Source organism: Pelophylax lessonae (genome assembly GCF_965119305.1).
Source record: "Pelophylax lessonae genome assembly, chromosome: 13".
Taxonomy (NCBI): domain Eukaryota; kingdom Metazoa; phylum Chordata; class Amphibia; order Anura; family Ranidae; genus Pelophylax; species Pelophylax lessonae.
Window position 1 is genome coordinate 109623934 of NC_138780.1, and position 27160 is coordinate 109651093.

General features: G+C 48.6%; 1 protein-coding gene across 2 annotated transcripts in view; it reads right to left on the reverse strand.

Annotated features, from left to right (window-relative positions):
- LOC309569437 (formin-like) overlaps positions 1–27160 on the reverse strand; it is a 673199-nt gene that overhangs the window by 114904 nt on the left and 531135 nt on the right. For both annotated transcript variants that reach the window (XM_082275263.1, XM_082275264.1), the window contains 4 exons: positions 15004–15065; positions 10096–10184; positions 9882–10011; positions 7476–7622 (listed from right to left, as the gene is read on the reverse strand). In XM_082275263.1, coding sequence (XP_082131389.1) covers positions 7476–7622; positions 9882–10011; positions 10096–10184; positions 15004–15065 — 428 coding nt within the window. The remainder of the gene's footprint in view (positions 1–7475; positions 7623–9881; positions 10012–10095; positions 10185–15003; positions 15066–27160) is intronic.

Genomic DNA, 27160 nt, shown 5'->3' on the forward strand with positions numbered 1-27160 from the left:
TCCATGAACCCCAAAAAGAGGGGCGGGGACTGTCAGAGGACTCAGAGAAAGGAATTTTACGGTAAGATTTTTCAAAAATGTAGTTTTCTCTTACGTCCTCTGACAGTCGCCGCCCACTCTCACAGTCTTCACCAATGGGATGTCCCAAAGCAGTGTAGACATGAGGGGTGGGAAGCGCAACCGTCACAAAGGCAACGCAGCACCCAGGTCAGAGAATGGAACCTTATCTGAGCAGAAAAGGTAAAAACTCTGGGTAGCAAAAAAGCTCAACTGGAGCAAGCAACCCAGGAAAACAATAACTAAAAGGGGGAGAAACAACAACCCCAACAGACAGGGACAGGCAACAGCCTGACCCCATCAAGGCACTGCCACACACAGAACTTTGCGGCCAAAGAAGGCATCTGCTGATGCCAAAACATCAAGTTTTTAAAATTTGGAAAAAGTGTGCACGGACGACCAAGTCGCTGCCTTGCACACCTGGGGCACCAAAACCTGATGCCGGAAAGCCCAGGACGCACTCACCGCTCTGGTAGAATGCGCCTTGACAGGAAAGGGTGGAACTCGTTCCTTAATCGAATAGGCCTGAACAATCGTCTGTCTGATCCATTTTGAAATGGTCGCCGCAGACGCAGTCATACCCTTCTGAGGTCCCTCGGGAAGGACAAAGAGAGAATCCGACTTCCTGAAGGATTCAGTAGACAACAGGTACACCCTGATCGCCCGGACCACATCCAAAGAGTGCAGAGCAAACTCTTTAGGATGCTTAGGATTCGCACACAACAAAAGCAAAACAATATCTTCGTTAAGGTGAAAATCGGAAACCACCTTAGGAAGAAAAGATTGGTTAGGTCGCAGGACCACCTTATCCCTATGAACCACCAGGTAGGGGGAACGGCAGGACAGAGCCGCCAACTCCGACACTCTGCAAGCCAACGTGATCGCCACCAGAAAGGCAACCTTTCGTGACAGCACAGGCAGAGGAATCTCCCTGATGTTTTCAAAGGGAGGACGTTGCTAAACGGACAGGACCAAATTCAGGTCCCAAGGAGGTAAAGGCGCTCTCCTAGGAGAAGTCAAATGACGCACCCCCTGAATAAAGGTGCGTATCAAAGAGTTTGATGCCAAGGGGAGCTGGAAAAGGACGGCTAGTGCCGACAACTGACCCTTGATCGTGGTTAGCGCAAGATGCTGGTCCACACCAGTTTGCAGGAAGGTTAGTACCCTCACCACCGAAAAGGAAAGAGGATGGAAGCCTCTGGACTCACACCAGGCAAAATAAGCCTTCCAGGTACGGTAATAGATCTTACCGGACAAAGCCTTCCTAGCCTTCAGCAGGGTAGGAATGACCGCCGAAGAGAGATCTCGATCTCTCAGGACCTGGCTTTCAACAGCCACGCCGTTAAAGCCAATGACTGTAAAGCAGGATGGAAGATCGGCCCCTGAGACAGCAGATCGTCTCGTAACGTGAGCCGCCAGGGAGGCTCGACGAGCAGTTGTATGATGTCCGCGTACCAAGACCGGCGCGGGCAGTCCATAGCCACCAGGATCACCTGCTTCGGTTCCGAGACCAACCTGCGAAGGAACCTGGACAACAACTGAATCGGAGGGAAGGCATAAATCAGGCGATACCGATTCCAAGGCACCACAAGCGCATCCGAGGCGTCTGCCAGAGGATCGCGCATTCTTGCCATGAACCTTCCTACCTTGTTGTTTAGCCGATATGCGAACAGATCCACATCCGGGGATCCCCATCTCGCACACAGCATTTGAAACACCTCCGGGTGTAGGGACCATTCCCCCTGGTCCAGGGTCTGGCGGCTTAGATAATCGGCCTGCCAATTCTCCACACCCGGAATGTGAACGGGACATGTGTCTCGGCCCAAGACAGAATTCTGGACACTTCCTGGGCCGCCCGGGCACTCCTGGTGCCCCCTTGGTGATTGATGTAAGCCACCGCAGTTGCGTTGTCCGTCTGCACACGCACAGGGCGGCCCTGAAGACGATCCAACCAACGGAGCAAACAGAGCCTGATTGCTCGCAGTTCCAAGACCTTTAAAGAAGCGAGGACTCCCCCTCTGACCAAGTGCCCTGGGCAGACAGATTGCCCAGAATGCCACCCCAGCCCAACAGGCTGGCGTCCGTGGTTACCACAGTCCAAAGCAAAGGTCGAAAAGGATTTTCCTTCCGTCAGAGCCGGAGACTGGAGCCACCACAGAAGATCCGATCTAACTTGGGGGCTCAAAGAGATCCTCCTTTCCAAGGAGTGAGGATGCCTGTCCTACCTGGTCAGAATCTCCGCTTGCAGAGATCATGTGTGGAACTGTGCAAATGGTACCACCTCGAAAGCCGACACCATCAAGCCCAGGGACCGCATGCAGGTACGGAGCGAAGAGAACTCGTTGTCCCTGAGCGACTTGACCTCGTCCTGCAGAGTCTGGTGTTTGTCCTCCAGAAGAAAGACCTTCACCTGGGCGGAGTCCAGAATCATCCCCAGGTAAGGGAGACGAACAGAAGGGGACAATGTCGACTTCTGAAAATTGATGATCCACCCGAACTCCTGGAGCGTCTGAACCGTGGTTGAGAGATCACGCAACAGAGTGGCACTGGAACTCGACCTTAAAAGGAGATTGTCCAGGTACCCCAGGATGGCAATCCCCTGTACCCGCAACAAGGCAAGAACAGGAGCCAACACTTTGGTAAAAAACCTTGGAGCCGAAGCGAGGCCAAAAGGCAACGCCACGAACTGATAGTGCTCTTCCGCAATAGCGAATCGGAGGTACCTCTGATGACCCTCGTATATAAGGATGTGTAGATACGCATCCTTGAGGTCGATGGAAGCCAGTAAATCCCCTGGACTCAGGGATGCCACCACCAACCGGAGGGACTCCATCCGGAATTTCTGGACCCGCACAAAGCGGTTCAGAAACTTTAAGTCCAGAATCGGACGCACCTTGCCCTCTTTTCTGGGCACTGTGAACAGATTCGAGAAAAAACCCCGAAACCTGTCCCGATGTGGCACTGGGACAACCACCCCCTGGGCGAGGAGATCCTGAACCGCCCGATGGAGATCTCGGAAATGATCTGGGGTCAAATGAAGATTTGAGGGAAAGAATCTGTCTGCTGGGCGTGATCGAAACTCGATCTTGTACCCTGACTGAATGAGTTCTTGAACCCACCTGTCCTGAATCTTGGCCAGCCAAGGTTCGGTAAAACAGCGCAGACGTCCCCCCACCCCTGAAATGGGTGAGGGCGCCCCTTCAGGTCGAGGCAGACTGGGCCAACGCCGTGCCCATGTGGGCGGCTTTAGGCTTGCCCGCCCAAGGCTTCTTCTGGCCACCAGAGGCCTTGAAGGACTTACCCTTGTCGTCTTGTGCCTTGAAGGCACGAAAGGACCCCAGGTTAGGTTTAAATGAAGGGCCCCGCTTACCGCGGAAGGATCTTCCCCTGGACACCTGGGGCAGCAGCATGCTCTTACCCTCCAGTGACCCCCTTCATCAGTTCATCCAGAGAGTCCCCAAAAAGACGACTCCCTGCATAAGGGATGTCAGACACCGTCTTCTTGGAAGACTGGTCGGCCCACCAGCTTTTCAACCAAACGATGCGACGAATAGTCTCTGCAACTGCAGAGAGGCGTGAGACTAAAGGGGCCTCATCCAAGGCCGCGTCACACAGGTATAAAACCGCCTGAATAATTTGATCCACCATCTCCAGAGTAGCAGGAGGGGCGGAGTCAGCAATAAGGGTGCCTTTAAGCACCTTGGCCCACTCCACAACCGCCTGAGAGACCATTACGGAAGCGAACACAGGTTTTTTTACTAAGGAACCCGCTACCATGCAGATGTGGCGGGTAAGAGTTTCCACCCACCTATCCGCCGGGTCTTTAAACACCCGAGAATCCTCCGCGGGGATTAAAGTGGCTTTATTTAACCTGGACACAGTGTGGTCCACCTTAGGAGCCACAGTCCAGCTCGAATCCACAGTAGCCACAAAGGGATAATGGTACTGAAATCGCTTGGGCACCACAAAATCGCGCTTTAAATTGTGCTATTGGTCATTCACGGTCTCGTGAAACTCAGCGGGGCAGGGAAAAACCTGACCCGACTTCTGGGCTTTGCGGGTCCCAAGGTAAGAGCGCTTACCCGACAGGTGGGGCTCATCATCTAAATTTAGCATGTCTTTCACAGAGCAAATAAGCGCAGACATTGCAGCGCGTTCTCTTGCTGAACCGGAGGTGGAATCCTACTCCTCCATATCCGACCGAGAGGACTGAGACCCCTCAGGGGGTACACTGTCCGTGGCAACCATATCTGGCTCTGAATCAGAAGACTAAGAAAGCCTGGGCCTTTTCCTAGAAGCCCGGTCAGACATTAACAAATCCACTTTTGACACTAAAGTCACAAGCGCAGCAGTAAGTGGGACTATAGCAGAGGATTCAGGGGTACCTGAACCCTCCACCAGAGCAGGGGGGGATTTGCTATCCTTGGACTCCATCATAGCACTTCAGAATTTAAATGGCGCTGGCCCTTTAAATCAGCCATTACCGCGGTTCCCACCGCAAAGAGGAACTAAGCCCGTGTAACTAAAAACTGCAAAAGAATGAACGCCAGCAGGAATGCAGCCCAGGAAAAAACATAAAATCCCCTAAAAGTGTGCCTATACTTGCCACACACTGCCAGCTCGATCTGCATGTGAGAAGGAAGTGACCTCACGCCACTAGAGGCAGAACACAGCTCTGAGCCACAAGAAAATGGTTGCCAATACAAGTCTATGGAGAAGGCTCTGGGAAAATGGCCGCTGTTCATATAAAGAACATGGTGCCCACACTAAAGATGTTGCCCGAAGGGGGCCCACAGAATTGCAGAAAATGGCTGCTGCCCTCACAATGAGGCCAAACAGCCTGCCCAAACCTAAAATGGCGGCCCCGCGGTTTTACACCGATTGCGGCTCCCACACACCATGTCTGTACCCCCAAAACGTTGCCGAAGCACCTCAGGGACATCAGGGACCCCCGCAATCCCCCACACAGCGGTAAAACCGCCACAGCGCCCCCGCAGGGACCGGGAAGGGACACACAGGGACCGCACTGACAGACATGAGGGGGATATTACAGAGCCATGTGCACTGCCATCCCCATAAACAGAGGGCCCACATACACACCCCTACAGACAATGCCATAGACAGAGGAGTAGCATGGTACTCACCGGTCCAGCAAAACGTGGATGCCGCTCTGTGACAGGAAGCCTCCCACTCTGGGTGGTGGTGCCGTCAGCTGAAAAGGATGCTAGCAACACGCAGCGTACCGCAGTTAAGACATCCCAGTGAAGTAGCCACTTCGCAGGCTCGTCCCTGAGGACAGGGACATGGTCGTTTGCGAGGCCTGGGCGTACGCATAGCCTGCTAACGCTCGATGGCAGGCTGGGATTCCATAAGGCCCTAGGATAACCAGTGCGATTCCCAGCCCGCAAACGCTGTAGTCTTCCGAAGTCCGACTAAGCGCAGGAACAAAATAAAAAGCTATTATTGTAGAGAAAAATCACTTTCTCAGAGAGATAAAATAATAATAAGAAAAAAGGCTGAGGCTGCAGCCCCAGCCAGGGAAAAGCCAGCCTACTCCTATGCTAGGCAAAGACAAACTGATTTTGGAATGCTGCTAGCTGGGGGTATTGGACCAGAGGGACAGCCCCCTGTAGGTGTGTCTATACAAAGGTTTTGTGAATGTTAACAAAATCTTATGCTTAGCTTACTCCTGTGGATAAGACCAATACCCAGAAGTGCAGACTGTATGAGTGGGCGGCGACTGTCAGAGGACGTAAGAGAAAAAGCAAACTAGAAAAAACTTTTGCCAGGACCAGAGATCCCAGCAAGGAACTAGGTCCCTACTCCTGACTAGGAAGATTTAAACTGATATCTTATAGCAGTGAGAGAGGGTGTAACCCCTGGGACTGCCCATAGGCGTAGCCATTACTTTTTTCTGCCTAGTGTCCTACTCCTGTAGGGGGCAGTATAAACCTACTAATATGAAGATCAGAGACTGCGTACGTCATTGATTGATAGAGAAAACAGAATTCCAATAGCAAGAAGTGGTGGTATGCTCTCTGGGACCACCTCAGGGGTGTAACCAAAAAGGTTTCTGCCTAGTCCTACTCCTAGAGAGAGCAGCATAAAGCCCAATGGTCTAGAAGACATGGAGCTGTGTCCGTCAGTGAACGAAAGAGTAAGGTTTTTTTTTAACCTATCTTTTCATTAAGGTATGTAGCACCCTCCTAGGTAGGTGCTAGTGAGTGAGTATAGTTTTTGGCTCTGTCTGCCTATCAGAGGAACAGTAGGGAAATCTATATCACTTTCTGCCTACCAGAGAGCAGGATCTGTGAGTTAGGTATGCTCAGTGTGTGGTTCATTGACTTTAGATAGTGTTTCCACATTGGTCCAATAGGGAGGCATGTTGGACAGTGGGAGGAAACCTGACCAATGAATACACAGGCCTCCTCCTCTGTAGCAGTGGCACGCGGTAACAGGCAGTCAGCCTGGGGACCAGAGGAAAGGAACTGAACCCAGAGGTCCAGGAGAACTTACTGGAGGGGTAGACACACTGGAGACCCTCTAAAAACAGTTTTGTGAGTACAGGGGATCATGTCTAGGGGCCTGACCTGAGGGTAGCCACCTCGGTGTAGGAAAGTCAAAGGATGGGTGTCAGTCTGTGGAGTGAAAGGGGATACTAGGCAGGTATCCAGAAGATGATCTATCCAACTAAGTCATCTGAACAGAGACTTGATCTAAATTCATCTAGTGGCAAGGTGAATCTGCAGCCTAGCTACATCTCCAGATAGGAGTCCTCATCCATTGTGAATAGTTCAATTTGGAGTATCCCAATAATAACACCAAAAACAACTACATACCCTTGGACTGATCATTGAGCCAATGAAGTGAAGTGTTTATTTGTGGATGCCAATGTTGCTAACGGTAACCCAGGGGGACCCGAGAGTGTTATCCGGCAGTCCTCAAGGGGGCAGTGCTACAGGTAAAAAAATCTTTCAATAGTAGCTCCCCCAGTCTCCACCTTACACTTCCCAGAGTCTTCGCTCAATCCAGCACGTTCTCATGGGTAGCAGCTCTTCTTCCCTCTCCCCTCTCCCACAGGCTTGAATGAGTGTAGCGGGAGCCATTGGTTACGGTCAGTCAAATCAAGTGAGGAGGGAGCGGGGGGCAGGGTCGAGCCACACTGTGTTTCTATAAACGCACACAGCCTGGCTCAGGATTGAGCCTGCATGCGTGCCCCCTTAGCTAACAGCTTGCTAAAGGGGCACAGGGAGAAGAGGAGAAGCCAAGAGAGCCTGCGGAGAACCCCAGAAGAGAAGGATCAGGGTAGCCTTGTGCAAAACCATCGCACAGAGCAAGTATAACATGTTTGTTTATTTTAAAAAATCCTTTACAATCAGTTTATTTTAACGTGCAAAAATAAATCTCAACATACTCACCCTGCTCTTAACATCTTTAAGCTTAGGAAGGATTTCTAGCCCAAATCCATCTGCTTGACCACGTGTTCGGTTACCTCCATTCATGTAGTTTCCAAATGCGAGAATAAGACCCATGATGTCCTTCACACTCTCCATTTGGGAAAGTCCCTAGAATATATTTTTTCCACATTAATACACAGGCCACCACTCTCCATCTCAAGCCCTTTACAGGAATTTAACATATGAATAATCCACGGGACATGCAAGTGCTCTGTGCACTCAGGATTCAGAATTCAACAGCACAGTAGATGCCAGTCTAACCCGATTTCCACTCCATGTCACTCATATCAAGCCAGAATCTTCACAATATAGTTACATAGTTAGTGAGGTTGAAAAAAGACAGTCCATCCAGTTCAACCTATGATGTGTGTGTGTTTGCTGTTAACCGTACATTGTAGACCCCTGTATGTTGTGGTCTTTAAGGTGCCCATCTAATAGTTTTTTGAAACTATCGATGCTCCCCGCTGATACGACTGCTCTCACAGTAAAGAACCTCCTACGTACTTTAAGGTTAAACCACCTTTCCGCTAGTTTTAGTGAGTGGCCACGTGTCTTATTGTATTCCCTTTCAGTAAAAAGTTTGTTCCTTATGCTAGGGTCGCCAGTACAGTATTTGTACATTGATATCATATCCCCCCTTAATAGTCTCTTCTCCAGAGAGAATAAGTTCAGTGCTTGTAGTCTTTCCTCATAGCTGATGTCCTCCATTCCCCTATTTTTGTTGGCCTTCTCTGGACTCTTTCCAGTTCCAGCCCATCCCTCCTGAGGACCGGTGCCCAGAACTGGACAGCATACTCCAGATGTGGCCGGACCAGAGTCTTGTAGAGAGGGAGAATAATCTCTTTATTTCTGGAGTGAATCCCCTTTTTTTTTTACACGCCAGTATTCTGTTGGCTTTGCTTGCAGCGACTTGGCATTGCATGCCACTGCCAAGCCTGTTGTATACCAGTACCCCCAGGTCCTTTTCCATCTTAGATTCACCCAGGTTTCCCCCCTAGTGAGTAGCTTGCTTTCTGGTTTCTGGCAACCAAGTGCATTACTTTACATTTTTCAACATTAAACTTTATCTGCCATGTAGTTGCCCACCCCATTATTTTGTTAAGGTCCGCTTGTAAGGTTTCCACATCCTGCATAGAAGATATTAACATGCTTAGTTTAGTATCATCCGCAAATACTGAGTTTGTACTAGATATCCCCTCCTCTAGATCATTTATGAATAAATTAAACAGGATTGGCCCCAGGACAGAACCCTGGGGGACCCCACTTTCCACACCCGCCCAATCTGAGTACTCCCCATTAATCACCACCCTTTGCACTCTCCCCTGGAGTCAGTTATCTATCCAGGTACTCACCTTATGGTCCATACCTTCCTTCCTTAGTTTGAACAGTAAGCGTTTGTGGGGAAGGGTGTCAAAGGCCTTTGCAAAGTTCAGATACACCACATCCACAGGCATACCTTTATCTAGGTGGCAGCTCACTTCATCGCAGAAGGTTAATAGATTGGTTTGGCAAGAACGATTTTTCATGAATCCATGCTGATTACTACTAATAACGTTTTCATTACTAAAGTCTTGTATGTGGTCCCTTAACATCCCCTCCAAAATGTTGCAGACTACTGATGTTAGGCTGACCGGCCTATAGTTACCCGGGATATATCTTGGCCCTTTTTTAAATATTGGTACCACGTTGGCTTTTTTCCAATCAGCTGGCACCATACCTGTCTGTAAACTATCCTTAAAGATCATGAATAATGGTCTGGCAATCACCTGGCTGAGCTCTTTAAGAACCCTCGGGTGCAAGCCATCCGGTCCCGGTGATTTATTTATGTTACGTTTCTCTAGTTTAGTTCCAAGTCTATCTTCTGTTAGCCATGGCGGTACTTCCTGAGGTGTGTTGTTTAGTTTGGCCTTACAAGCTGGGTTAGTGTAGCCCCCCAATTCTTTTGTGAAGACTGAAGAGAAGAAATTATTTAACACAACCGCCTTTTCCCTGTCCTCTGTGGCCAAATCTCCCCTGTCGTCTTTAATGGGGCCAATGTGTTCTGGCGTCGCTTTCTTATAGAAGATGATTGTACTCAAACAATTTTTTTGCTGTAATTTATTAGTAATGTAAAGAGGTGGAAACTGGGGACCCTGATGTAATGAATTACCAATTCTAGGTGTACCAATCCCAAGTGTTGATTAGCTGACTTTTGACATATGAAATTACATCATTGGGAAGGAGTCACAGGTGCTAAAACAAGTGTCCATGTACTGTAACTAAGTTTTCCATTTAGGCTTTAAAAATGCATATAACTATAACTACTAGATTGTTGGCTTCTTAACTACTATAGTTTGTCAATTATGCTTTGCATATCTAGACACTTACATTGCATGCTCTGATGACTATGTCTATTTTTCGCCGCACTGAGCCAATCCCCTCTGCAAAGACTGACTGGAAAATAATGCACTTCGACCTCTCTGTAAAATTAGGGATTTGAGAAAGCTCATATAGGAATCTAGGAAAAAAAAAGGCATATTTACTGCATGTTTGCTTGAATAAATGAGAAAAAAAAAAAAAAGATTTTGGTATACATTCTTACTGTTCAGGCTTGTCTAGCAACTTTACGTCTTCTGCTGTGGAAGTCTCATAGTGTTTGCTGATGGTTTGCAACTCCTCTTTTTGTGCCCGCTGTGAAGCGAAAATAGAATTATGGCTTTATTCAAAAGACATCTTACCTTCAAAGCTGAACTCCTGGGATGATATATTTTGCATTCTTACCTTGGGCCAAATCTACTACAGTGATGGGCTCCGTCTTCTGGATCCTTTGCCCAATGGCAGTTCTTCTGCATATCATATTGAGCCCTTCTAGAGATTATGATGCCAGCTCTTTTCCTCTACCTTGGCCTATCAGAGAATGCTTTGCATTGAGAAAAATGCGAGAAGTTCTCTGAATGCCAGCTGTGCCGAAGCATGCAGCTGACTGGGCTAATATGTGGAAGGGCAGCTGCTCAGCATACATGGCCATCAATGTAGTATCTTGGGGTACTACAATGGATTACAACTTCCACAGGGGCTGCTCAGGTAATCACATAGGCATATTTTGATTGTACCAAGCGGGCCCAATGCAAATACGCAAAATATATCAGCACTAGTGTTCCACTTTAATTACTAATTTTACAGGCATTAGCCATTCCAGAGAAGCCAGATCAGAGCAGAATGGACACCGATTGGTTTCTGTGAGTTACTGCACTGACAAATTAGCACTTACCAATGAGATCTTTATTAAACGAGGCTGTTCATGGCTACAAGACCCTTTTTAAGTATTAGGAACAACAACAGAGGAAGGACCCCACCAACAAACAGAGCCATAGCAAAGAAGAGCTATACCTTTAATATGCTTCAAACTTTTCAAGGTTTATCATTTTAGTTGTAGGATAGTTAATCCAGTAACCCTGAAAATGAATGGTGATTATCACCTATAGCATTTTCCATAATAGCAAGGTATAAAGCGAAGGGTTGAGGGATAAGGTAATCATGTTCCTTCAAGAGAATTTTTACTACATAAAACTGAAAATGATTGGTGAAGAGGAATTTCCCTGGTACTCCGTTTAAAACACATTTTAACCGAGTGGCTGCATAATTGCATGCAATAGCACCGATAGAGCTGTGCCGGGAGTGAGCTCCCAAGCAGTTACCAGCGGCTAACAGGAAGCTCCAATAACGGCGGTCAAATGACCAAAAGCCCTGCGGCATTGTATACCCCTTAAGAGACAGGCAGACTCCAAGTAAAAGGATGTTTGGAAGAATGCTCTATTACAAATGTTTTTTTTTTTTAAAACTATTATTTGAAACAAGCCAAATAATGTGATTTTTGTACTCCCTGTAAAATCCAGTTCTCTGAGTTCATTGACGGACACAGCGCTCCATAAATCATATCTACAGGGTTTTATTACTTTCTGCAGGAGTAGTACTAGGCAGAACAAAAAACTTGGCTATTCCCATGGGCTATACTAAACTGGTATATAACCCCCTCTCCGCTATAGGTATTCAGTTTAGTAGCAAGCAGTATTAGAGGTATCAAAAGCTCCTTAGAGGGGTTGGTGCTGTGTCCGTCAAACTCAGAGAAATAGCTTTTACGGTGATTAAAAAAATTCCATTTTCTCTTTCGTTCATCGACGGACACAGTGCTCGATAAATCATAACTACAGGGAAGTTCCAAAAGTAAAATGAGGGATGGAGAAAATAACCCAAAGCTAAACACAAAAGCCTTAAATGGGTCACAGGAGCCCCATCTGAAATAATTTTAGGAAAAAACACCCCTCAAGAGGGAACAGCCCCTCTTAAACAGCGGCCTGCAAAACCATGCAGCCAAAAGATACTTTGTAGAATTAGGTGAAAGTATGCACCGACGACCAAGTGGCCGCCTTGCAAACCTGAGATTTTGATGATATATTGATATTTAGGCCCAATAAGTACTAAGCGCCCGAGTAGAATGCGCCGTGACATGGAAAGGAGGAACTTGACCTTTAACAAAATAGGCCTGAGTCACCCTCTGTCTGATCCATCTAGAGATGGTAGCCGAAGAAGCGGCCAGCCCTTTCCCTGGTCCTTGAGTAACCACAAAAAGCAAATCTGACCTCTGAAAGGACTCCGTAGCTGCCAGATACACCCAAATCGCCTGAATCACGGTATGGTATGCAAAGCAAATATCTTTGGATGAGCCAGCTTGGGACACAAGGAAGGCAACACAATGGCCTTATTCAAATGGAAGTCAGAGAGAACTTTGGGCAGGAATGACGGACAGGGATGAAGAATCACTTTATCTCTATGAACCACTAAATAGGGAGTATGACATGATAATGCCACATATTCTGACACCCTCTACGGGTCGACGTAAGCCACCAAGAATGCCACCTTCTGGGACAACGTAGGCAAGGGAATCGCCTGAATATTCTCAAATGGACTGGACTGAGATCACCAAGTTTAAATCCCACGGTGCCAAAAGAGACTGTACAGGCGGCACCATATATCGAACTCCCTGAATGAAGGTAATGAAGGTACAAAGTAAAGAGTGCCTGGCAAGGGGTTGCTGAAAGAATATTGGTAAGGCAGACACCTGGGCCCTTGATGGTACGCAAGGCCAACTTCTACTCAACGACCCATTAAGGAAAGGCCAAGATCTAAGCCACAGAAAAGGAGCGAGGATGAGCGCCAAGAAATGTACACTTCCCAAGTAAAATGGCATATCTTGCTAGAAGTTGACTTTCTCCCCTTCTGCATAGTCAGGATCACTGATCCAGACAAACCTCTATCCTTCAGTACCCGGCTTTCAACAGCCAAGCCATTTAAACCAGTGCCCTTAAAGCAGGCTGGTAGATCGGCTCTTGGGACAACTGGTCCTCTCTAAGATGTAGCCCCCAAGAGACGTTTGCGGTCACCAGAATGATTGGAAGACCCTCGCCCCCGATTGATTCTTTTTAGGAACCGCGGCTTGAGCCAAAGATGATGCTGGCTTTACAGTGCCCCTAGAACATCTGCGGTGACTGCCAGGGGAACCTGTGCCCCCGCCTTGAACCTCGGTATCCTCCTATGGAGTCAAACCTGCTGAAGGAGCAGCATACAGGACTGTGCAAATAGAAGTGTCTTGAAGGTGGACACCACCAGACCCAAAACCTGTATGCAAGTTGGGAGAAAAAACTGTCTTTGTGACAGACTGCTCTAGGCCTACCAGATCAAGGTTGCTTGGAACCTCCTGGGGGGGAGACTTGAAAGATCGATTTCCCTTGCCTGCTGCCCCAGGAGCACAAAATAATTTTTTATGGGCTGAGAGGGAATGCCCACGTTTGCGACGAGGTTCCTTCCCTTTCCTAGACTGTGGCGGGAAGGTGCTATTTCCTCCTGTGAGGCCCCTAATGATGTCATCCAGAGTAGCCCCAAACAGGCGATCGCCTTGAAAGGGCAGATTGATGAGAGCTTTCTTGGAGGCTTAGCCACAGCACGCGCCCAATCATCACTGCTGAAACAGAGAGCTTGACAGTACTGGAGCCACATCCATAGATCCAGATCAACGTAAGCAGAGGGAACCTGCTCATTACCCAGACTTTACGCAAAAACATGACCCATTCAGTTAGTGTCTGAGACACAATAGCCGAGGCAAAGACTGGTCGCAATCCTGAACCAGCCATAGTAAACATGCTGAGCGCCACTCCATTTTCCTGTCAGCCGGGTCTTTAAAGGATGGGGATTATTCTACTGGGATCATGGTTTCTTTATTCAACCTGGAAACAGAAGGGTCCACCACTGGTGGACAAGTCAATTTTTTTAAAAGTGATTTCCTCAAAGGGGTAACGTACTGAAAATGAAAAATCTTCAGCGTCACCCTTTACTAAGGGAAAATGGCCGCCGTGACATCACAAACTACCCAAACATGGCAGTTGGCTGTGCCGAATGTTCGATACAGGCTGTCAGGAGTCTACCTGTGCCCTCTGTACTGGGATCCCCAAGGTAGTGCACAGCATACGGCACATGAAAGGACACACCCAGGGGACTGCGCCCTCTGCACCGATGTGTCCTCGGCATTGGTACCCCCAAGGTAAAACACAGCATACTGCACATGACAGGACATACACCCAGGGGACGTCGCTGCGCCCTCTGCACCGCCATGCCTTCTGCACTGGGACCCCCATCCAAACTGCACACAGCAGGACATACACCCAGGGGTTTCTACTGCGCCCTCTACACTGGGACCCCCATGCTACTGCTAAGGCAGGATAAACATCACCTCCAGAGCTCCACATGGGGGGCTGAAAAACTCAGCTCGGGGATTTTTAGGATGGGAAGAGGGAACCCACAGGCAGGCCCGACCATCCCAGGAGGGTACTCACCTCTACCTCAACTTGTACAAAGAGGGGAGAGGGGGACCATACTTACTGATCCATGGTGTGGGTGGTGCTCCAGGCAGAACTCCTCGCCACTGAATATGGGAAGCTGTTGGCCAAGGGGGCGGCTCGGACCAGCGCCCGATCGCAGGCGACCCCGCAAGACTTTCAACACCGGGGGGCCTTCCTTTGTCCGTGAGGCTATGTCACGGCCAACCTAGCACCTAGCTGCGATCTGCATGCGCTCATTGGCTGGACTGGGGGGACCACTGGATTTAGATTATCCAGCCTGGCAGTTGATTTTAGATCTCCCAGGGGAAAAAGAAAAAAAGATGCATGGAAGGATAAAAAAAGAAAAAATTTGCTAGGACCAAAAGATCCCAGAAGGGAGCCTAGGTCTTTACTCCTGACTAGACAGAAATAAACTGAATACCGATAGCAGGGAAGGGGGTTACATACCAGCTGAGGACAGCCCATTTTTTGTTCTGCCTTGTGTACTACTCCTCAATGAAGGTGATATAAGCCTGTAGTTATGAGTTATGTGTCCGGAGCGCTGTGTCCATCGATGAACGAATGAGAAATGTCTTTAATTGTATACATATCACTGAAATTACAAACAAACTACTTACATTTTCATACAAGGCTTCCAATGTCTCTAGATCCACCACAGAATCGTCCACATTTAAAATAGCTGCAAAAGATTTAAACAATGATTTTATATCTTTATTACTACTGCTACTACATACACAACCCTATCATATAGAATTAATCAAATTTTGAGAAAGTTTAGCACCAAACTGTCTCTGTAGAACAGCTCTCACTTGGCACAAAAGACGACAACTAATAGTTAATTTTAATTAAAGGAACACAGCTACCTAAAGCCCAATAAAATGCAAGCTGCTTTTATTTGTAAAATAAAAAAAAAAGGTTAACACATTTAAAGCAGTATTAACCCTTTCATACATATTGGCCACTACAGTGGACTGCGATTTAAAAGCAGTTTTCTTGTATGTGCAAGGGTTCTGATTGTTTAGTTGCATATCAACCATTACAGTGGATACTAGTGTGTCACCCTATACTCTGCCACCCACTGGAAAGCCATTGTAAGTTTGAGAAAAATCTCAAAACCAAGATGGCCGACAGAAATCCAGATAGGCAGAGCAGCTTAGGAATATTATGCCAATATTTCTATAGGAGGAGACCCTTGGAGATGAAAATAAATATAACATCAAGTAACACCTAGAGAATTAGTTTTAATAAAAATGTTACTAGTATCGATTTTGTGTTGGGCGGAAATCACAATTAACCATCTGTCCACTACATTGGACATAGTGCATCGCTGGTTTTGATTCAGCTACAATTCATTCTATAAGGCTCGCCCATTCATTTGAATGGGCTGCTGTGCCAAATGAAAACGAAGATGTAGGGAAACCGCATGGTCTTTTTGACCATGTGATTTCCCCTGCGATTCTTACACATGCGATTGCTCTGCAGGATCCGTGTTTTGGTGTTACCCAATTTAATTGGTCAGAATACATTTTTTCTGGCCATTGAAATGAATCTACTTTCAAGCGTTAAACGCGCCTAGCATTAACACGGGTTGAAACGCATTTACATGCGTAAAGCTTTTTTTTTGAGTCAAAACATGGCCGCTCCTGGATGCGTGCTGGCAGTGGGCTTTTTTCTGCATCTAAATGAAGCAAAAAAAAAAAAAAAAAAAACGCCAGACACCCCTAGAAGCATCGTTCCCATCCTATGCAAATGAGGCCTAATAGTTCATGTGTATTCTTGTAGATCTCGTGTGCAGAGCGTAGTAGGGAGGCCTAAAGGATAATGGAGCAAATATCATCTAAATTGTTTCTTCAGATAAAATTTCATACGCATGCAGTCCACTCAAGTGGGCATGTGAAGAACTCCTTGGAAAATGAATGTTCAAAAGAAAAAAAAAATGGAAGTCCAATTTTTTCTTTTTATGCCCAAAGAGAAATAACACTGAGGAAAAAAATCCTGACTGTGATTTTCATAATTCATGCATGAAAGGGTGCATATATTGCAGCTTACCAATCCTAAATATGGCGACTGCATTGTAATCTGATGGTCCAGGCAGTAATGCCTACTGTCTAGGGTGGCTCCATTCTATGGAGGAGCAAGTGAGCCACCATGGACAATAGCACTTCCACTCCGGGGTAGTGGTGTTAGAATCACTAGCAAGTTAAAGCCAAACACTAGTTAACACTTTTTAAGTAGTTTTAATGCATGACATATTAGGTATCTATTTACTTGGCATAACATCCTCTTTCATATTATACAAATTTGGGGTATATATTAGTTTTTTTTTTTTTTTAATTAAAGTATTTTTTTTCCAGAAAAAAATTGCATTTAAAAAAACGCTGCGCAAAAACCATGTGACATTACAGATGTCAACAACTACCATTTTATTCTCTAGGGCCTCTGTTAAAAAAAAAAAAATATATTTGGGGGTTCTAAGTAATTGTCTAGCAAACAAATGGGATTTTTGGCTTACCGTAAAATCTATTTCTCTGTGTTCATTGACGGACACAGCTCCTTAAGATTCTTAAACAGCCGGTATATAATGCCGTCAACAGGAGTAGGACACTAGGCAGAAAAAGAACTTGACTACGCCTATGGGCAGTTGCAGGAGGTATACTCCCCCCCCCCCCTCTGCTATAGGTACTCAGTTTGGTTACAAGCAGTCAGAAGTATTACAACTCCATAGAGGGGTGCAGTGTCCATCAATTAACACAGAGAAATGTGTTTTACCATAAGTCCAAAATACAATTTTCTCTTTCGTTCATTGACGGACACGGCTCCTTAGGATTCTTTGATCGAATAGGCCTGATTCACTGTCTGTCTGATCTATCTCTAAATGGTCGCAGCTGAAGCGAACAGTCCTTTTCGAGGCCCATCACTGAGCACAAATAGTGAGTGACTTCCGAATAGACTCCCTATCTGCCAGGTACACCCAAATCGCCCGAATCACTACCAGGGCATGCAACGCAATTTCCTTAGGATGTTTAGGCCTGGGACACAGGGAAGGAAACACAATGTCTTCATTCAAATAATAAGAGACAGTGCAACCTGGGGAATCTCCCGAAAAATTTCAAAGGGAGGCTTCTGGAGGACTGAAAGCACCAAGTTCAGATCCCAAGGTGGTAGAGGAGACCCCACCGTTAGAGTAAAATGTCAAACCCGCTGAATAAAGGTAAGCACCAGGGAGTGCGTGGCCAGGGGTAGTTGAAAGAAGGCGGCCAAAGCCGACACCTGGCCCTTGATGGTACTCAAGGCCAATTTCTGCTCAACATTGCAGAAAGGTCAAGACCTGAGCCACTTAGAAAGAGCAAGGGTGAACACCAAGCTACTCACACCATGAAATGTATGCTTTCCACGTACGATGGTAGATCTTCCTAGAGATAGACTTCCTAGCCACCAACAGTGTCGGAATCACTGACCCAGGCAAACCTCTATCCTTCAGCACCTGGCTTTTAACAGCCAAGCCGTCAAAGCCAGCGACTGTAAAGCAGGATGAAAGAATGGCCCTTGGGACAACAGATCCTCCCTGAGAGGCAGTCTCCAAGGGAGGTCGGCAACCAGCCACACCAGGTTGGCATACCAAGACCGGCGAGGCCATTCCGGGGTCACTAGAATGACCAGAATTCCTTCTGCCTCAATCCTGCGCAAGAGCCTCAGAAGAAGCTTAAGAGAAAGGTAGGTGTAGATCAGATGATACTGGCCCCAGAGGGCCACCAGCACCTCTGTAGCGTCCACCAGAGGATCCCATGATGGTGCCACAAACTTCTGTACCTTTCTGTTGAGCCGAGACGCCAACAGATCCAGCTCGGGGGTGCCCAACCGGAGACATATCTGATGAAACACATTCGGGTGAAGGGACCACTCCCCTTGGTTCAACGCCTACAGACTGAGATAATCTGCTACCCCTGGAATGTGTATGGTGAAGAGGGTCAGAACTAACCCTTCTGCCCACCGTAGAATGCCGCCTACCTCCAGAGCTACCAACACACTTGTTCCACCCTGGTGATTGACATAAGCGATGGCTGTGACATTTTCTGACTGAATCCACACTGGACACCCCTGAAGATGATCACACAGCCTGATCGCTCGGAGTTCCAGGACATTTATCTGTAGTCTGGACTCTTCCAGTGTCCAAACACCCTGGGCAGAGCTCCGACCCAGGACACCTCCCCACCTGGACAGACTTGTATCCGTGGTGACACTGTCCAATACAAGGAGAGAAAGAATTTGCCCTGTCAGAGCTGGAGAGCCAAGCCACCAGACCAGGGACTATTGGGTTTCCTGGCTCAGCCAGATCTGATTTTCCAGAGACTTCGGAAACCTGTCCCATTTGGTCAAAATCTCCCTTAGCAGGGACACCGTATGGAACTGTGCAAACTGAACCACCACAAAGGTAGATACCATCAGGCCCAGCACCAACATGCAAGTCTGGAGGGATGACCATCTGCTGGACAGCAGGACATTAATCGCAGCATGCAACTTCTGGAGTTTGTCCAGAGGAAGGAACACTCTGGCTAGAGCGGAGTCCGGAGTCAGACCCAGATAACAGGATTTTTGTAAGAACTTACCATACAATTCTTTTCTCTGAGTCCTCCGACAGTCGCCGCCCACTCATACAGTTTTCACTTATGGGTATTGTCCTTATCCATAGGGGTAAACTAGGCAAAAGATTTTTGTTAAAATCATACATAAAAGCATTTGCATTTACACTTACACACCCACAGGGGGCTGTCACTCTGGACCATACCCTCATGCTAGGAGCATTCCCAACTCAGTTTGGTAGCAAGCAGTATATAGATCCAACAACCCCAAAAGAGGGGCGGGGGCGGCGACTGTCAGAGGACTCAGAGAAAATAATTTTACGGTAAGTTCTTACAAAAATTCTGTTTTCTCTTACGTCCTCTGACAGTCACCGCCCACTCATACAGTCTTCACTTATGGGACGTCCCAAAGCAGTGTAGACTTGAGGGGTGGGAAATGCGACCGCCACAAAGGTAACGCAACCCAGGTCAGAGAAAAGAACCTTATCTTCAAGATAAAGGCAAAACACTGTAATAGGACATCAAGTTTGTAAAAACTTTGTAAAGGTATGCACAGACGACCAAGTCGCTGCTTAGCACACCTGGGACACCGACGCCTGATGGCGAAAAGCCCAAGACGCACTCACCACCCTGGTAGAGTGTGCCGTGACAGGGAATGGCGGAACCTGTTCCCTAAGCGAATAGGCCTGTACAATCGGCTGTCGGATCCATTTCGAATTGGTTGCCGCAGAAGCAGCCGTATCCTTCCGAGGACCCTCAGGAAGGACAAAGAGAATCCGACTTTCTGAAGGATTCAGTAGACAACAGGTAGACCCTGATTGCCCAGACAACATCCAAGCAAGGCAAACTCCTTAGGGTAGGCTTCGCACACAGCGAAGGCAAAAAAATATCATCAGTGAGATGGAAATCAGAAACCACCTTCGGCAGGAAGGATCGCAAGACCACCTTGTCCTAATGGACAACCAGGTAGGGAGAGCAGCAGGACAAGCCCGCCAACTCCGACACTCTGCGAGCAGATGTGATAGCCACTAAAAAGGCAACTTTACGTGACAGAGCCAGCAGAGAAATCTCCCGGGTATTTTCAAAGGGAGGACGTCCTAAAAACGGACAGGACCAGATTCAAGCACCAAGGAGCTAATGGCGCCCTCCTAGGGGGAGCCAGATGACGCACACCTTGAACAAAAGAGCGGATCAAGGAATTTGATGCCAGAGGGCGCTGGAAAAGAATAGCCAGCGCGGATATCTGACCCTTAATAGTGGTCAGCGTCAAACGCTGATCCACACCAGATTGCAGGAATGCTAACACCCTCGTCACCGAAAAGGAACGAGGATGAAAACCCTGAGATTTACCCCAGGCAAAGTAAGCCTTCCAGGTACGATAAGAAATCTTACCAGAAGAGGCCTTCCTAGCCTTGGAGGGTAGGAATGACCGCCGACGAGAGACCTCGATCTCTCAAGACCTGGCTTATAACAGCCACGCCGTCAAAGCCAGCGACTGTAAAGCCGGATGGAAGATCGGCCCCTGCGACAGCAGGTCGGCTCGTAAGGGGAGCCGCCAAGGAGGCTCGACGACCAGTTACATGACGTCCGTGTACCAGGATTGGCGCGGCCAGTCTGGAGCCACTAGGATCACCAGCTTTGGTTCCGAGGCCAACCTGCGAAGGAACCTGGACAACAATTAAATCTGAGGAAAGGTATAGATCAGACGATACTGAATCCACGGCATCACCAGCGCGTCCGAGGCGTCTGCCGGAGGATCACGAGTTCTGGCCACGAACCTTTCCACCTCGTTGTTGAGACGAGACACGAACAGATCCACATCCGGGGATCCCCATCGTGCACACAGCATCTGAAATACCTCCAGGTGTAGGGACCTTGGTCCAGGGTCTGACGGCTCAGATAGTCGGCTTGCCAGTTCTCCACACCCGGAATGTGAATTGCTGAAAGTGCCAAGACCTGCGTCTCGGCCCATGACAGAATCTCGGCCACTTCCTTGGCCGCCCCGGGCACTCCAGGTGCCCTCTAGGTTTTTGATGTACGCCACCGCAGCGGCATTGTCCGTCTGCACACGCACATGGCGGTCCTGCAGACGACCCGACCAATGCAACCAACATAGTTTGATTGCTTTCAGTACCTTTCCAAGGAATGAGGATGTCTGTCCCTCCAGGCCAGGATCTCTGCATGCAGAGATCGCGTGTGGAATTTTGCAAATGGCATCGCCTTGAAGGCTGACACCAGCAACCCCAGGACCTGAGTGACGAGGAATGTTGTCCCTGAGGGACCTGACATCGCTCTGTAGAGTCCGGAGTTATACCTCCGGCAGGAAGACTTTTGCTTGAGCAGAGTCCAGAACCATCCCCAGGTAGGGGAACCGGACAGAAGGGGAAAACGTCGACTTCTGGAAGTTGATGGTCCACCCAAACTCCTGGAGTATCTGAACCGTGGTGGCCAGATCGCGTACCAAGGTCGCACTGGAACTCGGCCTTAACAGGAAATCGTCCAGATATCCCAGGATTGCAATCCCCTGCGCCTGCAACAGGGCCAGGACAGGAGTCAAGACTTTGGTAAACACCCTTGGAGCCGAAGCGAGACCGAAAGGCAACGCCACGAACTGATAGTGCTCCTCCGCAATCGCGAATCGGAGGTACCTCTGACGGTCCTCGTAAATGGGGATGTGTAAATACGCATCCTTGAGGTCAATGGACGCCAGGAAACCTCCCGGACTCAGAGAGGCCACCACTGATGAAATAGATTCCATGCGGAATTTCAAAACTCGCACAAAGCGGTTCAGAAACTTTAAGTCCAGAATCGGACGTACCTTGCCCTCCTTCCGGGCACTGTGAACAGATTTGAGTAAAAACCCTGACATCTGTCCCAATGAGGCACCGGGACAATCACCCCCTGGGCGAGCAGATCCTGCACCGCCCGATGGAGATCGAGGAGACGATCCGGGGTTAAATGAAGATTTGAGGGGAAGAATCTGTCTGTCGGGCGTGATCAAAATTCGATCTTGTACCCTGATCGGGTGAGTTCCTGAACCCACCTGACCGGAACCTTGGACAGCCAAGGTGCGGCAAAAAGCGCAGACGTCCCCCCCCACCCCTATGCGGGTGAGGGCGCCCCTTCAGGCGGGGGCGGACTGGGACGGCACGTTAGGGCAGGTGGCTTTCAGCTTGCCTGCCCAGGGCTTCTTCAGACCACTTGGGCCCTTGAAGGGTTTGCCCTTGTCCCGTGCCCTAAAGGCGTGAAAGGACCCCTGGTTGGTTTTAAAGGAAGGGCCCCGCTTACTGCGGAAAATTATTATTTTTCTTCGGCCACTTGGGGTAGAAGAGTGCTCTTACCCCCCAGTCACCCCCTTAACAAACACATCCAGGGATACTCCAAAAAGTCTGTTCCCCGCATAAGGGATGTCAGACACCGTCTTTTTGGGAGACTGGTCAGCTGACCAGCTTTTTAACCACACAATGCGACAGATGTGCACCGCGCATGCAGACAAACGTGAGACCAGAGGGGCCCCATCCAAAACCATGTCACAGGTATAGAACAGCTTGATAACCCGGTCTATCATGGCCATCGTAGCAGGGGGAGCAGAATCCGCCTGCATGGTGCGTTGAATAACTTTAAGCCACTCCAGCACAGCCTGAGAGACCAGAACTGAAGCGAACACAGGTTTCAGCAAGGAACCCGCCACCATATAGCAGTGGTGGGTAATAGACTCCACCCTTCTGTCCGTCGGGTCCCTAAACACCGGAGAATCCTCCGCGGGCATTAGAATGGCCTTATTTAACCTGGACACAGTGTGGGCAACAGGCGAGACGCGAAGGGCTAATGGTACTCAAACCGCCTAGGTAATACAAAGTTGCGCTTAGATTGCGCCCTTGTTTATTCACCGTTGCATGAAATGCGGCATGACAGGAAAAAACCTGAACCGATTTCTGGGTTCTGCGGGTCCCAAAGGATGACCGCGTACCCTGCTGGTGGGGCTCATCCTCCAAATGCAGCGTTTCATTGACAGAACTAATGAGCGCAGCCATAGCAGCGCAATTTCTGGCAGCCCTGGCGGGGGAACTTCCCCCTCCTCCACTTCCCCCTCCGACTGAGAGGACTGAGACCCCAAAGGGGTACACTGTCCGTGACAACCATATCAGAATCTGAATCAGGAGAAGGTGAAGGTCTGGACCTTTTTCTAAAAGACCGTTCAGACATCAGCAGATCCACCTTTAATGCTAAAGCCGCAAGTGCAGGGAGCTCTGCTCAGAGAACCCAGGCGTACCTGAATCCTCCACCAGAGCTGTCCTGGGAATTTGGAAGCGCTGGCCCTTAACCACTTGCCGACCGCCGCAAGTACATATACTGCGGTGGTCAGCCCCTCACAGGCAAAGTGACGTATGGAGGCGCGCTCCCGCTCCTCGGTCACGGACAGCCCCCCCCCCGCGCGTGTGCCTATCGGACCCGATGTCCGTCGGGCACTCGCGATCGTCCGTTAGAGTGGGAGAAAGGCAGGCAGGCGGATGTAAACAAGCCGCCTGTCATTCTCCCCTGTGTAAGAACAGTGATCATACGGTTCTATGTAGGACCGTTGATCACTGTTCCTACACCTCAAGCCACAGCCAATCACAGTTAGAATCACGCCCCTAGGGACACACACAACCCCTCCCTCTCAAAAAAAATGTAACCCCTTCACTGCCAGTGTCATTTTACAGTAACAGTGCATATGTATAGCACTAATGTCACTGGTAACCCCAAAAGTGTCAAAAATGTCAGTCAAGGGTCCGATCTGTACGCCGCAATGTCGCAGTCCCGCAAAAAGAAATCGCAGATCGGCGCCATTACGCGTTAAAAAAAAAATGACAAAAATCTTTACCTTAGTTAGTAAACGCGATAACTTTTGAGCAAACCTGTTTGCGGGAAAAAAAGGACGTCAAATTAGTTTAGGTACAGCGTCTCACAACCACACAATTGGCCGTTAAAGTCACGCAGTGCCGAATCGCAAAATAGGCCCTGGTCAGGAAGGGGGTAAAATCTTGTGGGGCTTAAGTGGTTAAAGTAGGAACCGATGCGGATCGCACCGCGAGGTACAGCAGCGGAAATTAAATATTGTCACAAGCAAACAACAGGAAAGTGACTGCCAGCACGAAAAAATGACCCAAGAAAGGCTAAAAGACCGCTTGGCTGGAACGATCTGCGCCTGAGGAAAGGAAATTATGTCATCAGATAGAGGACACAGACTAAGGGAAAATGGCTGCCCATGTAATGTAATGGGGAGGCTTCGGGAAAATGGCCGCCAAGCCCATGTTTTGAAAGGACCTTGCCGCATCCAAGATGGCGCCGGAAGGGTGCGAAATGGCTGCAGGGAGGAGCGCAGAGCCCATAATGAAGCTGAATAGCGCACCCACACTAAAAATGGCGGCCCTGCGATTTTTCGCAGTGGGCCGCACGCACATGTCTGGCACCCCCAAAAAGTACACAAAAGGCACACATCGGGGAGAAGGACTCCCCCCACAGCGCGGAAGAACCGCAATAGTGCCCACAGGGACAGACCGGGAAGGACACTGACAGACATGAGGGAAACAATAAAGACATCACAGGCAGACTGTCATCCCCAACACAGAGGCCCCACAGACACCCCCCACATAGAGGAGTTACTCACCGACCAGCGATAGCGTGGGTGCCGCCGTGAGACGGGAAGCCTCCCACCCCGGGTGGGGGTACCGTCAGCCAACAGGACGCTAGCTACACGCGGCGTACCGCAGTAGAGACATCCTAGCGAAGTAGCCACATTCGCGGGCATTTGTCCCTGAGGACAGGTCGTACGCATAGCCTGCTAAACGCTCGATGGCAGGCTGGGATTCCATAAGGTTCTCTGTCCTGACACACCAGGACAACCAGTCCGATTTCCAGCTCTGCAAACGCTGTAGTCTTCTGAGTCTGACTAACCAAGCACAGGAACAAATAAAATTCTATCATGAGAAAGAGAAAAACACTTTTTCAGAAATATGAAATAAGAAAAGTAGAGAGGCTGAGACCGCAGCCCCAGCCAGGGAAAGCCTGTCTACCCCTTATCTAGGCAAAAGACAAACTGAGTTGGGAATGCTGCTAGCATGAGGGTATGGTCCAGAGTGACAGCCCCCTGTGGGTGTGTACATGCAAATGCTTTTATGTATGATTTTAACAAAAATCTTTTGCCTAGTTTATACCTATGGATAAGGCCAATACCCATAAGTGAAGACTGTATGAGTGGGCGGCGACTGTCAGAGGATGCAAGAGAAAATCCAATTTTCTGAAAGGAATCCGAGCAGACTACCGCAGGTTCTGTATTTACAGTATCTCACAAAAGGCCCATCTCACATTTTTGTAAATATTTTATTATATATCTTTTCATGTGACAACCCTGAAGAAATTACACTTTACTACACTGTAAAGTAATGAGTGTACAGCTTGTATAACAGTGTAAATGTGCTGTCCCCTTAAAATAACACAGCCATTAAGGTCTAAACCACTGGCAACATAACTGAGTACACCCTTAAGTGAAAATGTCCAAATTGGGCCCAATTAGCCATTTTCCCTCCCCGGGTCATGTGACTCGTTAGTGTTACAAGGTCTCAGGTGTGAAGGGGGAGCAGGTGTGTTAAATTTGGTGTTATCGCTCTTACTCTCTCATACTGGTTACTGGGAGTTTAACATGACACCTCATGGCAAAGAACTCTGAGGATCTAAATAAAAAATAATTGTTGCTCTACATAAAGATGGCCTAGGCTATAAGAAGATTGGCAAGACCCTGAATATAAGCTGCAGCACGGTGGCCAAGACCATACAACATTTTACTAGGACAGGTTCCACTCACAACAGGCCTCGCCATGGTCGACCAAAGAAGTGGAGTGCACGTGCTCAGCGTAATATCCAGGGGGTTGTCTTTGGGAAATTAACATATGAGTGCTGCCAGCTTTGTTGCAGAGGTTGAAGGGGTGGGGGGTCTGCCTGTCAGTGCTCAGACCAAACGCCGCACACTGAATCAAATTAGTCTGCATGGCTGTCGTCTCAGAAGGAAGCCTCTTCTAATAACACACAAAAAAGCCCGCAAACAGTTTGCTGAAGACAAGCAGACTAAGGGCATGGATTACTGGAGCCATGTCCTGTGGTGTGATGAGACCAAGATAAACCTATTTGGTTCAGATGATGTCAAGCGTGTTGTGGCAACCAGGTGAGGAGTACAAAGGCAAGTGTGACTTGCCTACAGTCAAGCATGGTGGTGGGAGTGTCAGTCTGGGGCTGCATGAGTGCTGCTGGCACTGGGGAGCTACAGTTCATTAAGAGAACCATGAATGCCAGCATGTACTGTGACATACTGAAGCAGAGCATGATCCCCCTCCCTCTGGAGACTGGGCAACAGGGCATTATTCCAACATGATAACGATCTCCAACACACCTCCAAGATGACCACTGCTTTGCTAAAGAAGCTGAGAGTAAGGTGATGGACTGGCCAAGCGGGTCTCCAGACCCAAACCCTATTGAGCATCTGTGGGGCATCCTCAAACGGAAAGTGGAGGAGCACAAGGTCTCCAACATCCACCAGCTCTGTGATGTCGTCATGGAGGAGTGGAAGAGGACTACAGTGGCAACCTGTGAAGCTCTGGTGAACTCCATGCCCAAGAGGGTTAAGGCAGTGCTGGAAAATAATGGTGGCCACAAAAAATATTGACACTTTGGGACCAATTTGGACATTTTTACCTACATACACACTATCTCCACATCGTCCACCAGAGCAGCAGAGAACTCGACTCGCAAGGAGGAGGTCGTCAAGGTAGCCCAGTACTGCGATACCCTGCTGATGTAGCAGTGCCAGAACGGGCGCCATCACTTTTGTTAAGACCAGAGAAGTGGAGGTAACGGCATGAACTGATAATGCTCCTCTCCAACAGCAAAGCAGAGGAAGTGCTGGTGATGGGCACAGGCTGAAATGTGCAAGTAAGCATCCTTGATGTCGATAGAGGCAAGAATATTCCCCTGATGGAGGGATGCCACTACCGTGGGAATGGACTCCATCCTGAACCACTGTACCCGCACAAAGTAGTTTAGGGTCTTGAGATCCAGAATTGGACGCACCTTGCCCTATTTATTTGGGACCTCAAAGAGAGCTTGCAATTGGTCCAGGGACAGACACAAATTGGAAGGAAAGAACCTTTCCAGAGGGTAA